Source organism: Sander vitreus, chromosome 20 (genome assembly GCF_031162955.1).
Source record: "Sander vitreus isolate 19-12246 chromosome 20, sanVit1, whole genome shotgun sequence".
NCBI classification, from domain to species: Eukaryota; Metazoa; Chordata; class Actinopteri; order Perciformes; family Percidae; genus Sander; species Sander vitreus.
Window position 1 is genome coordinate 19,581,207 of NC_135874.1, and position 15,360 is coordinate 19,596,566.

Genomic DNA, 15,360 nt, shown 5'->3' on the forward strand with positions numbered 1-15,360 from the left:
AGCAGGACTGTTTCATTCAGAGTCCTCCTGCTCTCACTCTGGTACATTACCGGGGAAAATATGATCTATATATAACCATTCATCCATCATTACTGAATCAATGTACAAGGAAAAAGTTGGACAAATATAGTGACCATTAATTAGTTTTATACCATGACCTGGCATGTCAAATCTCATGCCAATTGCTATTTTTTTTTATTTTATTTTTTACATTCGTAAAAGTTAGTTACTCTGCATTATTCTAATGAAGTTTGTTTCTTTGTTGCCATACAATGCTGCCTATCAATCTGTTAACAATGCAGTCTTGGAACAAATATTTCTTCCATAAAAATAATAGGTCAGCTACACTAAGTGGTTGTCCTGCTGTCATATAAATATATTATTACTGTAAAGAGATGTTAACGTCTTCCTGAAAGAAACTTTAAATAAGACAAAAGTCAATTTAGTTGCAAGTTGCAGTGTCTGCATTATGTTTCTCACACACTCTTATGCTTGGCTAACACACTGGCTCATGACAAAAACTGACTGACTTGTCTTGGTGGAACAAAGAACAGAATTTTACACAAGTGGCTAAAAAAATCATAATAATTACAGACCACGTGAGGTGTTCATGACACTCTTTGTAATGGACTGAAACTGTGATAGACAACAGCGACCAAATGTTTATTGTCTACTGGATCAATTTTGTAGTTCAGGAGACACTGCTTTTGTTCAATTTGACCGTTTTGGTATTTTATGTAGATTTGACACTTAATAAAAAACTGCCACATTTTAATGACATTGTGCTAAAAACAAACGTGTTTTTATCCCATTCTATGTACATGATCAGAGATCATAGCAAATTAATGCTATTCAATGTCATTGTTTTAATGTAATTGATTTCCTTTTTCAATTATTCAATACATTTGTGTTGCTCAAAGAAGAAGACCAACATACATATGACAAACATGTCATGTACTCAAACATATATATATCTATATATATATAGATATATATATATATACAATGTGGTTAGCTTAAAATTGATAGCTATTTCTTGCAGGTAAATTCATATCTTCAATGCATGATAATGAATATTTAGAGCCAACTTGTCTCAAAGTGTTCCATCTCTTGCATCTGTGAGCTCTTTTATTAAAAGTTGTGCTGCTGTGTTATGATATGCAAATTGCCATATGGTCTTATTTCCCTTTGTCTTCTCTTTCTCAATGTTCCATCTTAGGACTTGAATTGTCTTGTATAAAACCCACAGTCCGCTGCAGTCAGATGGGCTGGATGGGGGACAGCGCCAACAATCAGGTTCCCAGAGTTGAGTGTTTATGCCTTTCACTTAATGGATTGTCTCACCTTCTTCAGAGGATGAACATGAGGTGCTTGAGATGCCAACACTGCAAATGGATCCTGGGGCTTTGAGCCTCATAACAGCCAGCCATCATCTGTTTCAGACATGCTTCAATCAGCATGCGTGATGATCAAAGAGCAACAATGTGGCAGCAATGCGTTTTACCAATTCAAGTTGCCTAATTAACTTCCTGGACAAAGAGGATGTAAAATATGTGTAGCAAGTTGTGCCCATCATGTGTTTGTGCACTTGTACTGTGGTGAATTTATAATGTGTTTTGGAGCTATCTTCACTAAATGGAAAATACATTAAAAAAAAAAAATTGCTCAATAGGTGCAGTATTTCTACATGAGCCGATCAATGCATGGTCTGACTTTATTGTATCATGTTTCACAGTCAGTCTTTATGCTCCTTGTGAGATGGAAGCAATAACCTTGAATGTATTTGTCTTCTATAGTCACAGATACAATCCCATGTTTTCATCCACACAAAGGCGATGTAGTAGCACACACAACTTCTCATCAGCCCACTGTCCTTTGCTTGCTACTGGTAGGGTAATCCAGCTGAGTCAATTAATGGGGAGTATCACATTCATGGCTGCCATTGCCAAAGTACTCCTGAGCAAGGCACAAACCCCCATTCTGTTGCAGGGCCCCACTTGACCTCCGGGCCCCTCAGATCCTCTGTGCATTGCCCTAGTTAAAATCCCGTGGAGTGGTCGAGCATTTTCCATTGTTGCCCAGATTGTCCAGTTTATTCTTAACTGCCAGGTCTTCCACTGCTATTGGCTATTTTTATATATTAATTCTTATACCCTACATTTTTACTTTAGCTTTTGAGTCTTCACAAACATAAATATCAATACATTTAGTTTATGTCTTTCTATGTACTGTGCTTTTTGTATTTTTTACAATGTATTTATTGTCATTTAATTGATCTAAATGTATTTTTAACTTATATGTACAGCACTTCAAAGTCAAAGTTTGTTGTTTTAAAATGTACAAATTGACTAGACTTGTTCAATAAAATAAATGCCACCCTTACAATAATTTTATAGTTTTTATTTTAGGGGGTTAAAATCACAATTTTATGACACATTCATTAGGAAGAATGAATACAACAAAATGTTACATTATGTAACACAAAAAACAAGTTCCAGGTTTATTTACATAAAAACCTATGCATAATAAACTGTAAATAAGTATATTTACACATGTACTTGCTAATTGTACGAGACTTGCTTTTACTTCTCTACACTTCAGAGGGAAATACTGCACACTTGATTCCACTTTATTTATCAGCAGTTGTTAATAGTTACTTATTGCAGAATAAGATGTAACATACAAAACACTGTAGTTGAAACCACAGTATATGCAGTAGCAAGCCTACAGGTGAAAGGAACACCTACAGCTGCAGCTCATTGATACACTCTGAGATTGAATTCAGAATGAATGCCTTTACCTGTGACACCTAAGTGAATTCAAAAATTTTATACTGTATATAGTATTTGAAGTCATTTTACATTGTGGTATTACCGCCTTTACCCAAGTACAGTGTTTAAATCCCCCTCTAATTAAATGGTGGAATTTGTGTTGAGCCGTGTGCCTTATACCCAACAGTATGCTGGTTCATTATGATACATCAGATATTTATTCATTTGAATTACCTGGGGTACACAAATGTCAAAAACAAACAACTCATGCTCAAGTTTAATACTTGATGTCAGGATGATTAATATATGTAGGAGTTACAGAGCATGTCACTATGTTGGAAACATAGATAGGGTAAGTTAGTTACCTTAGGAAATGAAGAATAGTGTAACAGGAATACACAATGCATTTGTGTCTTTTAAATGTAATACATGAAGTACATAATCCCTGTCAAACCATTTCAGTAAATACAACAGGCATATTACTGTAAAAGCAGAGTTATTTTAGGACGTTCATTTTTAAGCATACAATGGAACTGGGCCAGCCGTCTCTAACAGAAGCACATCTGTGAACGGTTCAAATCCCTTTTTGAGCTTGGAATGCCTGGGAAAAGAAATACTCTGATTAAAGGAGCCCCCTCCCTCTACAAATGCTACTGAGATGCTCTCGAGCAAGACACTTCCCCCTCCACTGCTTAATGTCCAGTAGCAGAGCACTGCACTCTTTACTGTGCGTGTTACCTCTCCACTCTATGTGAGCCAGACTCTGCAGCGTGTTCCGACAATCTCACATTAATGAATTCAAATGTTTAAACATATTTTAAAAGGTTCACTGACAATGCAGTTGATTTATTAAAATAATTGCTAGTAAAAATGTAAAAAAAATATAGGATCTTATATTGTACACATTAAAGTATAGTTTCCAATTTGTTTAAGTCTGTTCTAAAACAATAGTCAGGTGTATGTGAACATTGAAACAGGTTTTGCTTGCTGTGATCATTCCTTCTGTTTCCTTGTGTCACTTATTTGGCAATAAATCATATTCTGATTCTAATTCTGATTATGTTCATACTGACCAGTAACAGATCCTCTCCTTATTCACTTTCAATGGAAGTGATGTGGGACAAAATCCTCCTTACATGAAACAAAATGCATTCCAAAGTTTATGTAAAGCTTATATTAACCTATCTTTCAATATGCAGAGTACATCATTTTTACATTTGTTGTTTATTCCTTTAATATCTGGATCATTCACACATAGCTTAAACCAAATGAAATAGACACTTGATGAGATGAAAGCAGTCCCTCGCAGTGTGTTAAAGTTGAGGAAAATGTTTATACATCAGTATTTTCATGAATGATGATGGACGCAATATTTTGATTGCATTATCAGTGTTCTTGGTGCATTTTTGCAGTGACTTCTGCTTTCAAGTATTGACATTGTCCACTGCAGTCTATTGTACATTTCATAGCAGACCATTTCACTTATCATAGGAGGAAAAGCACATCTGTTACTAATAATGTTAACAATGACAGTGTGACAGCATACACAATACCAGAACCTGAAACTGAAGCAGCCAATTGCAATTCAGCCATCATTAATTTTATTATTTTCACCTGCGCTTTTCCTACTGTGACACTGCAAAAGGACCTCTTTTTTTAAACAACTTGGTATGTGTCCATTGAATATAATAACATTGCTGTAAAATGCCATATGCTACTAACATCAATAACTCAAATAAGAGCTGTGAGCGGTGGCAGGCGGCTGAAGGATGTTTTGTGCATTTTCCCTTTGACTGGGCAGCAGTCGTCCGAGTGGAGGAATCTTTTTCTGGCTCCTGCACACTTGGCTGGAGGGAGGAGAGAGGAGGAACAGTCTGCAGCGTTTTAGCACACAATTTCATGATGGTTTCAGAGAAGAGGCCAGCCAAGCATTTCAAGTGGCGGAGCAGAGAGAGGCGAGCATTGTAGAGGAGAGCAGGTAGTGTAATGATCAGGTAGACAAGATGACATCAAGCGTCCTCAGGGATGGCCAGGCACAGAGAGCTGACATCCTTCCAGAGAGGAAGAACCACTGAAACACGACGAGACAAAACCAACAAACAGGAGAGCCATTAGCCCCAGGCAGACTTGTTATTACTGTACAGCAGCAGCAAGTCAGACACTCATTGCAATACACACATAGGAGACAAAGAGATTTAAACAGTGTAAAAATAAATAATGAAACATGTCACTGTGCAGAATATCATTGTTAGCTTTTGTATTTCTCAGCATGAGTCAGTAACAACAGAACAGTCATATTAGGAATATTGTGTTTTGCGTACCATCGGCTGACAATGATGGGAGAGAACATTTACAATTCAAATACAGTTCCTTCAACTCCCTTCTTGGGTCTGAAAAAGAAAAAAGTGGAATTGTGGGAACTGTAGGATGTGTAAAAATGCACAAGTCACATGGAAAAAACAATAATGTATTGTACTATATATATATTATAAAAGTAATATTTAAGATAGCTGTGTGGTTCCACTTTTAGTACAAATGATTTATATTTTGTCTAAACTGATAAGAATTTGTAAAAATAGTTAATTTACAATATGATCATAAATAAGCTAATAGAGTGCAGAGTGTAGGATAACTCTTATGTTTTATAATATTTTATGATCTTATATTGAGACATAAAAAAGCTGACCATGAACAGTAAAATAATACCTTCTACATGACGTTGAGTCAAGATGTTGAAATGAATAACAAGTCAGACAATTTACTCAACACTAAAATCAACACTAAACGTGGGCTTTTTAAAACTAAATCATATGATTTACTTTCCATATAAAGCTATCCTTGATTTTCCAAGTTCAGGAGCTATTCTATTCAAATACATATTATTCATAATATACATATTATAAAATACAAATACACCATTTACACCAGGTGTTATTCTCCTGTCATTACGCCTGTGAGCTAAATCCCAGTGCTTTGGGGCTAATAGTATGTTGTGTTTAGGCACACATCAAAAGAAAAAGGTGGAAGCATATAATGTCACTTTACAGAAATGTTGAATTGTAAAACACCTTTCCCCCATGCATTGATACAATTGTATAAACTATAGTTGTTATGTTATATACATGGTTTTCTTTTTTCTATAGCTATGAATAAAAAGATAAAGACATGCACTAAATGACACATTTAAGAAGTAGCTAGACTCAAAGCAATCACTTATAACTTAGCAATAATTGATGTCCCTGATGACAATTAATAATGTCACCTCATAATGGTTCATCTTTGTGTTTTAATGTCTTTTAAGCCATCCTTGATACTTGAAGACACTGTTCACACACGCTAACTTAAATCAAAGCTGCTACTAATCCCAGCTCTCCTATTGGTTCAAAAAAAGCCTTTTGTATCTCAGGACAGCATGCTCCTTGTCCTGCATTTCACTCTGAATCAATATATCATGAAAAACAATATGTACATACAGTGTTGTTGCTGCAGTTATTATAGGGCATTGGACATTTTGACCCCCCTGCTGTAGTTCCTCTGATGGCCACTAAAGAGATATATCACAAATGATGTGAATCATTTTCATGTGGTAAGTGTGGATGTTATTATTAGAGGACGCAGCACAATCTGAGTAGGCTACATATTAGCTTTATATTTTGACTTTAACATGAACATTTTACACATGTTACACTTTACACTTTAGTACAGTAGTTTTTTTTTTTTTTTTTTACTTTGCCTTGGGGGTAAATGCACACAGTTTTCATTATAATATGTCTCCTTGAAAATGACTACAGGCTTCTAACTAACTTCCAGTTGCTAAAAAAACAAATGTCCTATACTTCCATAATATTGTAACTCCTTGTTGTGTGTTTGAAGTATAATCTTGGTCAACAACTCTGCATTTAACACATCAAAATTATTTAACAAATACAAATAATCCATTTATAAAGATTTTTTTTTTTTAAATGGTGAGCAAGAGGGAAAGCAGTTGATGACCATGACCAGAGGAAAATAATACAAAAAATAATATAAAGTAAAAACAGAAATCATGTCAATACAAAATAATGCTGGGATAGTCACAAAAACAGTATTATTTGAATGATATTATTTGATATTGTTCATATGAATACATATTTTTTGTTTGTTTGTTTTTTGACAGAGGCAAATATAAATTCAAACTACACAAGATAGAAATGAGGTGGCAAAGATAATTATGAATTAAGCACACAAATTAATAACTATAAATAGTTGCATATGCAAACAGTGCTACAATAAACAGTGCTATAGTGCTATGCGCACACATTAGTAATATGATGTTGAACTAATTTACAATATACCAAAACTTTATTATGTGTTTTTTTGTTTATCACTCCACTGTATTTTTTATAGTTCTGCAGATAATCTTTGACTCTCAGAGGTTTAACTGTCACTCCCCTTCAGCATGTGGCAGTGGATTTAAGGCAGTGGTGAAAACAAGTAGAAGTAAAAATTGAAATCTTTTTACACAGTGCAGTAAAAACGGGCTTTGACTATATTCTAAATTGCAGCACGTGGCGCATGCTTGTATCTGTCAGGATCAATACATTCAGAAGATGAAGTAGTTTTGTGATGTGTCTATGTGGATTCATCTAAATAATGGTAGGCGATCAGGTGGCCTACTGGATAAAAGCATCCCAAAGTGGGGATAAACAGATCGCATTGATATGCAGCTTCTGTTCACATTTCCATTGTTGAGTTGTGAAGCCATTTAAAAAGTTTCTGTCTCCACATATAGCACTCAAAGTGCTTTGAAACTTTGGATTAGAAGATGTATCTCTTGACTGTTAGATGAAAACAAGCTGAATAAATGAATTTCTGGCATAAATGGACAAAAGGAAACACGTGATACAGATTGCAGCTATTTGCATGCATTTCAGGTGTAAAATCACATTTGATTATTATTATTATTATAATTATAATTATTTATTTTACCACACATGATGGCGTGAAAGAGCTTGAATAGAATCCAGCTGAACTATTTCTACGGCATCAAAACTCAAAATTCCTGGCAGAATAAAGGAACTGAACTAAAGAAAGTGCATTCAGATTCCTAAAAAAACCTTGTAACCCACCTAAAAAGCCCCAAAGCATGCAAATTATTTTAGAATTGATATAAACCTGCCACAATTACAGCAAGACATGTAACTCTGCACAACACCCTGTTTTTTTTCAAAAACAACTGTATGCTTAATCTGCTTTTAGAGTGATGTGAATTTAGCTAACAAATAGAAAATCAATGGCAAGAAACTACGAAACAGTTCTGATGTCACTTGAGAGCTTTGACTGCACTTTGCTGACAAAATAAATAGTTTATACCTAAATCTATCTATAGTCTAATTCCATTACTTAAATACAAGTGTGCTTTCTGCAGTGAAGTGAACCAATTCTTTATATATAAAATTTCAGGACATGTCATCAAACAGGCCTCATCTTATCACAACAAGTGGCTGCCAAGGGCAACTAGTCGCAGTGAAAGATTGGCAGAGACATTCTGTTATATGAGTAACTGGGTGACAAAGCTAGAGTGAGCCGTGGTTGAGTCACAACCATACTCTCTAACAGCTTTGTTTACCTGCCCTCACTGCTGCCACAAATAATGCAACAGAGAAGTGGACGAACCAGGTACCCTTGGAACCTTGGTAATCTGCATTGATCTGCTGCTGTGTTTTTTTAATTATTGTTACAAAAGAGAGCAGCTATGCTAAAATGTTGCCACTCAAAACAATGCAGCGGACAGCGGCTCTCACCCAACCCTGAGTACCTCAAATTTCAGGAGGATAAATCTGTTTCAGACCCACAAAAGTGGAATTTTCTGGCTTTTTTTTCTTCAAATCTCAAGTAAAGAATTAGAGAATTATTTGTTTACACAGTATTTATTCATCTATTTGATATATACATTCTTTAAAACTGATCACAGTAATGTTTATCAAAGAAACTGAGAGCTTATTGAGTTCTATTTTGAAGGAAATAACAGGGTGGAGGTTGACATTATATCTTTATACTGTATGTCTAATGATGAAAATTGAAATCATGATAATGATTTCAGTTTTCTTGAGACAGCTTATCAGTTATGGTCTAATCATTTGTAAAGAAAAAAGAAAAATGACACCAACAAACTTTCCCCTGTGAAAGAGTACCTGCAGTGCATATCATCAATCAGTGGCTTCTGCACACACACAAAGTTCCAAATATAAAAAATGTACTGCAATCTCACAGCAAGGAGGGGACTGGTTTATCTTTGTGCTATTATCTCTTTTAAAAAGAGAAAATAATTGGTTTTCATATTCTATCATGAACAGTTTTGTCCTTTGGTGTTCCATGGCCTTGGGTTAGTGGCTTGAGAGCTCAAGGAATTGAATTGTTTCTTTGAGGCAACACAGACAGGAAAAACTCAATTTAACAATTTGCTTCCAGTAGTTAAACGCTGTGTAATACAGTAAAACTCCAGTAGTTTCCAGTGACAAACTCAATTTGCTGCCTGACATGCAACATGGACAGTTATAGGCTTCCTCCAGCAGTCAGTGCAGTTCCCAGTGTCTGATTATAACCTTAACTGTAAAGTAATCAGGTAAATGAAGTGCTGCACATCATACAGTGAAGCTTAAAGAACTTCTACACTCTAATCCTATTACAAATTTGAATTCTCCACCGTTTTCCCCAGCTGTCAGATTATGGTCAGCATCCCATAAAAAAAGCCCATATTCTGTTTGTTGGCGCCCTATTAGCATCATTTCGTCCATCAAGCGACATTAATTGTGAATGAATGCAAACTCCTGCAGAAGAATACGGTCTTCAAGAGGCCTGTCGCATACTTTCTCCACTTGGGAGGACCTTTAACCTACTTAGCTGAGGAACCGCACCGTTTCAAGTAGTGCAGCTGAAAGATATGCACCTGCCCGCTTTTTACTCTCACACTGCTAGGAGATTTAAGAGGAGAGAAAGTATTTGATCTAAATGGTACTACACTGACTTACAGGTGTGGGATTTTCTCCACAAATGTCCGCACAAATTCAGCCACTGGGCGGGTCACGATACAGATGTGGTTTAAATCCTAAAAAGAGTTTGGAGTGAGGAAGACAATTCATTTGTGGTGTTGCAAGATTCAGTGTCAGTATTATATAGTATAAAGTTCAAAATTAGGTTTCTGTTTCGCGGAATAGTACATAGGCTAATTATATTTCGTGCGTAATAACGTCCCGAAACAAATCTTTCAAAAGCTTAAGGAGAAAACATTTTATAGAGCCACAGACAGTTTGGCATCAATTTAAATGTATATCGTAGCCTATATCGCTTATTGTTTGATAAAAAAAAAATAATTGAGGGAATTATTTTCACTTTTTCTGTTGCCAGACATGAAATATTTTATAATGTAAGACTTGGAACACTTCACATAGCTTTGAAGTATTTTTTACATTTTATTTATTTATGTTTCTCCTCAAATTTAGAGATACAATTAGAGTCTTGAAGGAAGTGGTTTAGCGCGGGACCGCTTTCATAGGAACCAAGACGCACCTTTGTCTTTTGAAGAGTGGCTAATGTATTGCTATTGCTATATATATTAATAAATCCCTAGAAATCTAATAAGCGACAATAAGACAAAAGAAAAATAATGTGGTCGTGCGTACATTACGCACGGAAATTTTGCCTGGATTTTAGTTTTATGTCTATCATCTCATCTTTAACGTGGCAAGATTTTTTATTTACTTGCAGAAAATCATCTAAACTGTACGAAGAGAAGCATGAGGAGAAAACTGGAAACCTCTTGCATGTTTGGTATTCGTTCAAATCACATTATAGAGAAAAGGTAAAAAGTTAAACTAGAGATTTAAGGCCTGCGAGACTAAATACATCCCCATGTTTTCTGCACTTTGTGCTCGGCCGGTGTGTGGTTGAGGTTGCAGGGCAGGACCCTGGCCCTTCAGCCGTCTCTCAGGGTATTGAACCCGCAACGACGAGATGGAGAAAAGCACTTCAGTAACCAGGCGCCCTGGTCCATCTGCTGAGCTGAGGGGGGTGATGGTATCGGAAAAAGGTTGTCTCTATGATGTAAACTACATAAGTGAGTCGTATTTGGTTCTGGTTAACAACACTTATATGCTCCGAAATATTGTATTTTCTAGGTGAAATTATCGAGAATGTTTAACAATTAAGTAGTAAAAAGCGTGTATTTACAGTTAAAAGCAACAACAACGCAAAGTAACACGCCGTCCCGTGCGTAATTCTGGGAATAAAATGTGGGAATAAAATGCTCCTCGCCATGCAGCCACCAGGGTTCCACTTATTCTCTTTAGGGCGGCAAGGGTCAGCGTAGGCTAATTCAAATAATATATTGTATGATATTTTGTCAGCGTGTATTGCACACGCTGCCTACACAAACAGCAACACGCTTTATTCAATAATTATTAACATAAACAGCTGCAAAAAGGTTTGACAGTTTAAATTATTTTCTCTATATATGTGTCAGATTTATTAACAAACCTTTGCCGGGCCTTCTTCACAGCTCCTTGGCGCGTCCGTTTATCCCGCTCCCACTGACTGCCTTGGCCACATCATATTCACTGGATGTAAAAAAGTTAACTCAGATTGACAACTATATTAATGTGGACAATAAGCTCTCATAAGCGTTGCATGCAGCCAACCAGCTCCAGATTTTTATGGGATCCTAATGTGGAGGGTCTGTGGACCAGGGTCCTGCTCTCTGACTCAGTAATCCACAAGGTTGAGAGGTTTGCCTCATTTACATAATGTTAGAGGTCTGGGCCGAGGCCTACCTTTCTTTTCGCCCTGAAAAGACACCATGCTGCCGCTGCTAAAAGAATGATAGAGACGCACATAAGTCTGGACAAGTACAGGAATATTTGCAGGTATGAAATATTTCTTAATTTTAAGAAATGATTGGTTTTCTTAACATTGATACTCTGATAGGAATAGGACTTTTGTTTACTGAGAACATTTGGTTTACACCTGTTCGGATTTTATTTTCTACTTGTGTGTCTTTCTGACAACTCCAGCTGACGTTAGAATACGCACGCATTGTTAGGTTTACCTCAGCAACAATAAAGTCCAACCACTTCACATTAAATCCGCTGCGGAATCTGGGGGGGGTGTTTCTACTGAAATATACACAAGAACAATGATTTATTACAACCAGGCTATCGAGTTAACCGGAGATTGGTGTTCTTGATATGTCGCTATAATTGATGGCTGACCATGTCACGTCTTCAATTGCTCAATTAAGGTAGGTAGCTACTTGCTGCCATGCCATGCTAAATTACATTAGTGGCTTCATGGAGACGAGTGTTTCCTACTTCCAATAAAGGAACACATTTCACGTCTGGAAAATAACCCCAACACCTGCTCCTGCTGTTAGCTGCTGTTGTCTGCGGTAAGGTGTTAACATACAAATATCATCAGTATTATGATATTATATATATGATATTATATACATATATTATACGAGCAGCATAATAGCTACCCCTCTCAGTTAGGGGATGTTGAGCTATGGGCTCAATAATGCGTTATAGATCCATAAAGGACACATGTTATGTTGTAATGGGAAGCTACATTAACTGGTGTTAATTATTGCAATTTGTAGTAGCTCTTTTCTCTTTTAACCCCCCCAGTTGTGTCTTTCTTCCTCTGATTCTTCCCCTGGCGCCAGTCAGTTTGCTTAGAGATTACAACGTCAGGTCAAGACTGCAAAGTGTCATTAGTGCATGGTGACCAGACGTCAGGGTTTGAGGATTACAATATGGTCTCCAAATTGCATTAAGTCGAATGAAGACATGTATAAAATTGTGACTAAATTATTTCAACTAACAGGAGGAATTGGTTTCAGGAAAACTGCAGCTGCAGGTTCGGTTTAGGCAAATATAATCTATAAATCCTGTGCATTATACCCTGTGTATGATCCTGAATGTTAGGTGGTAATATACTCACAGGTTGGATCCCTATTGACGCTCCCTTTCAGCATTTTGTTATATTGAGATCATTTGGACTTGTCCCTTTCTGGTGGGGCAAAAGCAGAATGATGCTTAAGAAGCATAAATGGGCCGGTCATATAACTTCATTGTGGCTCTTTGATGATACTCTGTGGCCCTTATGTCTGTGCAAAGTGCTCTCAAAGTTTCTAGAAAGAGTGGAATTCCCTACTGACGCAAAATAGTCATATGTGGTCAGATCAGCTGATGTGCAGAACACAATGGGTTATTCTCACCTGTATATAATTGCCAGAAAGGACAGAATCATAAATATATGGCGTCGTTTTATTCATGTACACAAAGTGTAATTTCATGATTTTTTTCCCCTAAAATGTCAATGACTATTGTTTTCTGGTTTGGGAGTTTTGCTCCGCCCACTGTGTTTGTCGTAAACCTAGCTCCTGGCTCCAATAAACCCGAGCTAAGAGCGCCCTGGGCTCGCCTCCTTCTCCAAGGCGATCAATAGGATCTCAGGCGCTCTACAAGCACTCTCTTACGTAGACATCCACCAAGGAGAGAGCCGATACAACAACACGGTTGATCTGCTCAAACACAAAAATCTACCTGCTTTCTGAATCATGTCGTTGAGCCCAAAGCACACTACGCCTTTTTCAGTGACAGATATTTTGAGTCCAATCGAGGAGACCTACAAGAAGTTCAGTATGGACGGCGCAGGGAACCTAACCTCTCCACTGGGAGCCTACCGACAGCCTCAGGTGTCTCAGACCGGGATGCAACAGCACTCTATGGGCCATAACGCCACCGTGGCCACCACTTACCACATGCCGCACACCGTCTCCCAGTTCTCCCACAGCGCAATGGGGGGATACTGCAATGGAGGCATTGGCAACATGGGAGACCTCCCGTCGTACCAGGAAAGCATGCGGAATAGTGCAGCAGCAACAGGGTGGTACAGCGCCAACCCGGATCCAAGATACTCCACAAGTAAGTTTTTTACTCCATTTATATACACTTTTCTCATTTTATTTCATCGTAAATGAAAAAAAACAAACAAAAAAAACATTGACTTGACATTTCAGGAGAGAGGAAAAACGCACAAGACTAAATATGTATCACTGTTTAATAATATATGATATATGTTTGGAGGCTAACGATAACAAGCTCATGCAAATGGTGTACACTATTTCAAGACATCTTTAATTTAAAAAGACTATTTATGACGGTTAAACTGAAAAGGAGATCATTCTTTCAAGTCTGGCTCGACTTTTTTAAATCTTTGGCATTAGCAAATATTTAAAGCAAGATCTAGATATTTATTATTATTATTATTATTATTATTATTATTATTATTATTATTATTATTATCACATTTGGTTGTTTTTTTTAGCTAATGCTTTCCTGCTTCAATAATTATCGCATATAACAGCCAATAATTATTATATATTATAATTACAGACTACTTCAGGCGAAACAGTGTTCTCCTCTTCTGTTTATTGAATGCCCGTATATGTATGTATATTTTTAAGTTTCTAGATTCATGGGACCTTCCACAGGTATGAACATGAGCGGCATGGGGAGTCTCTCAGGAATGGCGGACGCCACCAAGTCCATGCCAGTTCTCCACGCTGCGCCCAGGAGGAAACGGCGCGTCCTGTTCTCGCAGGCTCAGGTCTACGAGCTGGAGAGGAGGTTTAAGCAGCAGAAATACCTGTCGGCGCCTGAGAGGGAGCATCTGGCCAGCATGATCCACCTGACGCCGACCCAGGTGAAAATCTGGTTTCAGAACCACCGGTACAAGATGAAGCGCCAGGCCAAGGACAAGGCAACGCAGCAGCTGCAGCAGCAGGACGGTAACCTGTGCCAACAGCAGGCGCAGTCCCCGAGGCGCGTAGCCGTGCCAGTTCTGGTGAAGGACGGTAAACCGTGCCAGAACGGCTCCAACACGCCAACGCAGAACCAGCAACAGGTACAACAGAGCCAACAACAAAACCAACAACAGAACGGACCCGGAGTTGTGCTCGCATCTCCGACCAGCAGCCTCAGTCAGCATCAAAGCCAGCAGCAGGTGAACGCTTTGGAGCTCGAGGAGATGTCGCCTAGCCCCCCTTCACTGCACAGCCAGCTCAACATGGCCCAGATAGACACATCTGCTGTAGATTACACCAGCAACATGGTCAGCTCAAACCTCCTCTACGGCAGAACGTGGTAGGACTTAATACAGTACTGTCACTTTCAACTTCATATATATATATATATATATATATATATATATATATATATATATATATATATATATATATATATATATATATGAAGGCTGAAACGGGGGCCCTTTGGTGTTGGAGAGGACAAGGCGCACAGAAGCGCACCAGCTGATCAGGGCACATTTTCTTGACATCTCTGAGAGGGGAGTCTATTTTTGAACATTACAGAAATGGCTGCCCTTGAAAGCAATTACCCTATGTCGTTTCTGGACCTTTTGTAATCCATGTTTTGGACCTTCCTCATGATGTTTTTAATGTAGTCTATGTTGTTGAAACAAAAAGGAATGCTGCTTCACTTGAGTTCGGACTGGGGGGAGGGGAGGTGGGATCAGGTCTGAAGTACACTAA

General features: G+C 37.7%; 1 protein-coding gene and 1 long non-coding RNA gene across 3 annotated transcripts; one reads left to right on the forward strand and one right to left on the reverse strand.

The window, feature by feature from the left end:
• Positions 1 to 3,535: 3,535 nt before the first annotated feature.
• LOC144535374 (uncharacterized) lies at positions 3,536 to 12,843 on the reverse strand. Its single transcript, XR_013503662.1, has 3 exons — positions 12,747 to 12,843; positions 11,286 to 11,365; positions 3,536 to 4,842 (listed from the first exon to the last, which is right to left on the reverse strand). It is a non-coding gene; the product is annotated as an uncharacterized LOC144535374 (long non-coding RNA).
• Positions 12,844 to 13,246: 403 nt separating this feature from the next.
• Positions 13,247 to 14,984, forward strand: nkx2.4a (NK2 homeobox 4a). 2 transcript variants are annotated; one of them, XM_078277617.1, is made up of 2 exons: positions 13,247 to 13,732; positions 14,275 to 14,984. In XM_078277617.1, exons 1-2 carry the CDS (start codon positions 13,366 to 13,368, stop codon positions 14,955 to 14,957), a joined length of 1,050 nt encoding a protein of 349 aa, XP_078133743.1. In that variant the 5' UTR covers positions 13,247 to 13,365; the 3' UTR covers positions 14,958 to 14,984. The 2 variants fall into 2 exon arrangements, with proteins under 2 accessions (XP_078133743.1, XP_078133744.1); XM_078277618.1 differs by having other exon boundaries at positions 14,302 to 14,984.
• The last annotated feature ends 376 nt before the right edge of the window (positions 14,985 to 15,360 follow it).

Coding starts and splice junctions, on each gene's coding strand:
- nkx2.4a (XM_078277617.1), top strand. CDS start 13,366: ATGTCGTTGAGCCCAAAGCACACTACGCCTTTTTCAGTGACAGATATT. Junction 13,733..14,274: donor GGATCCAAGATACTCCACAA/GTAAGTTTTTTA, acceptor TATATTTTTAAG/TTTCTAGATTCATGGGACCT.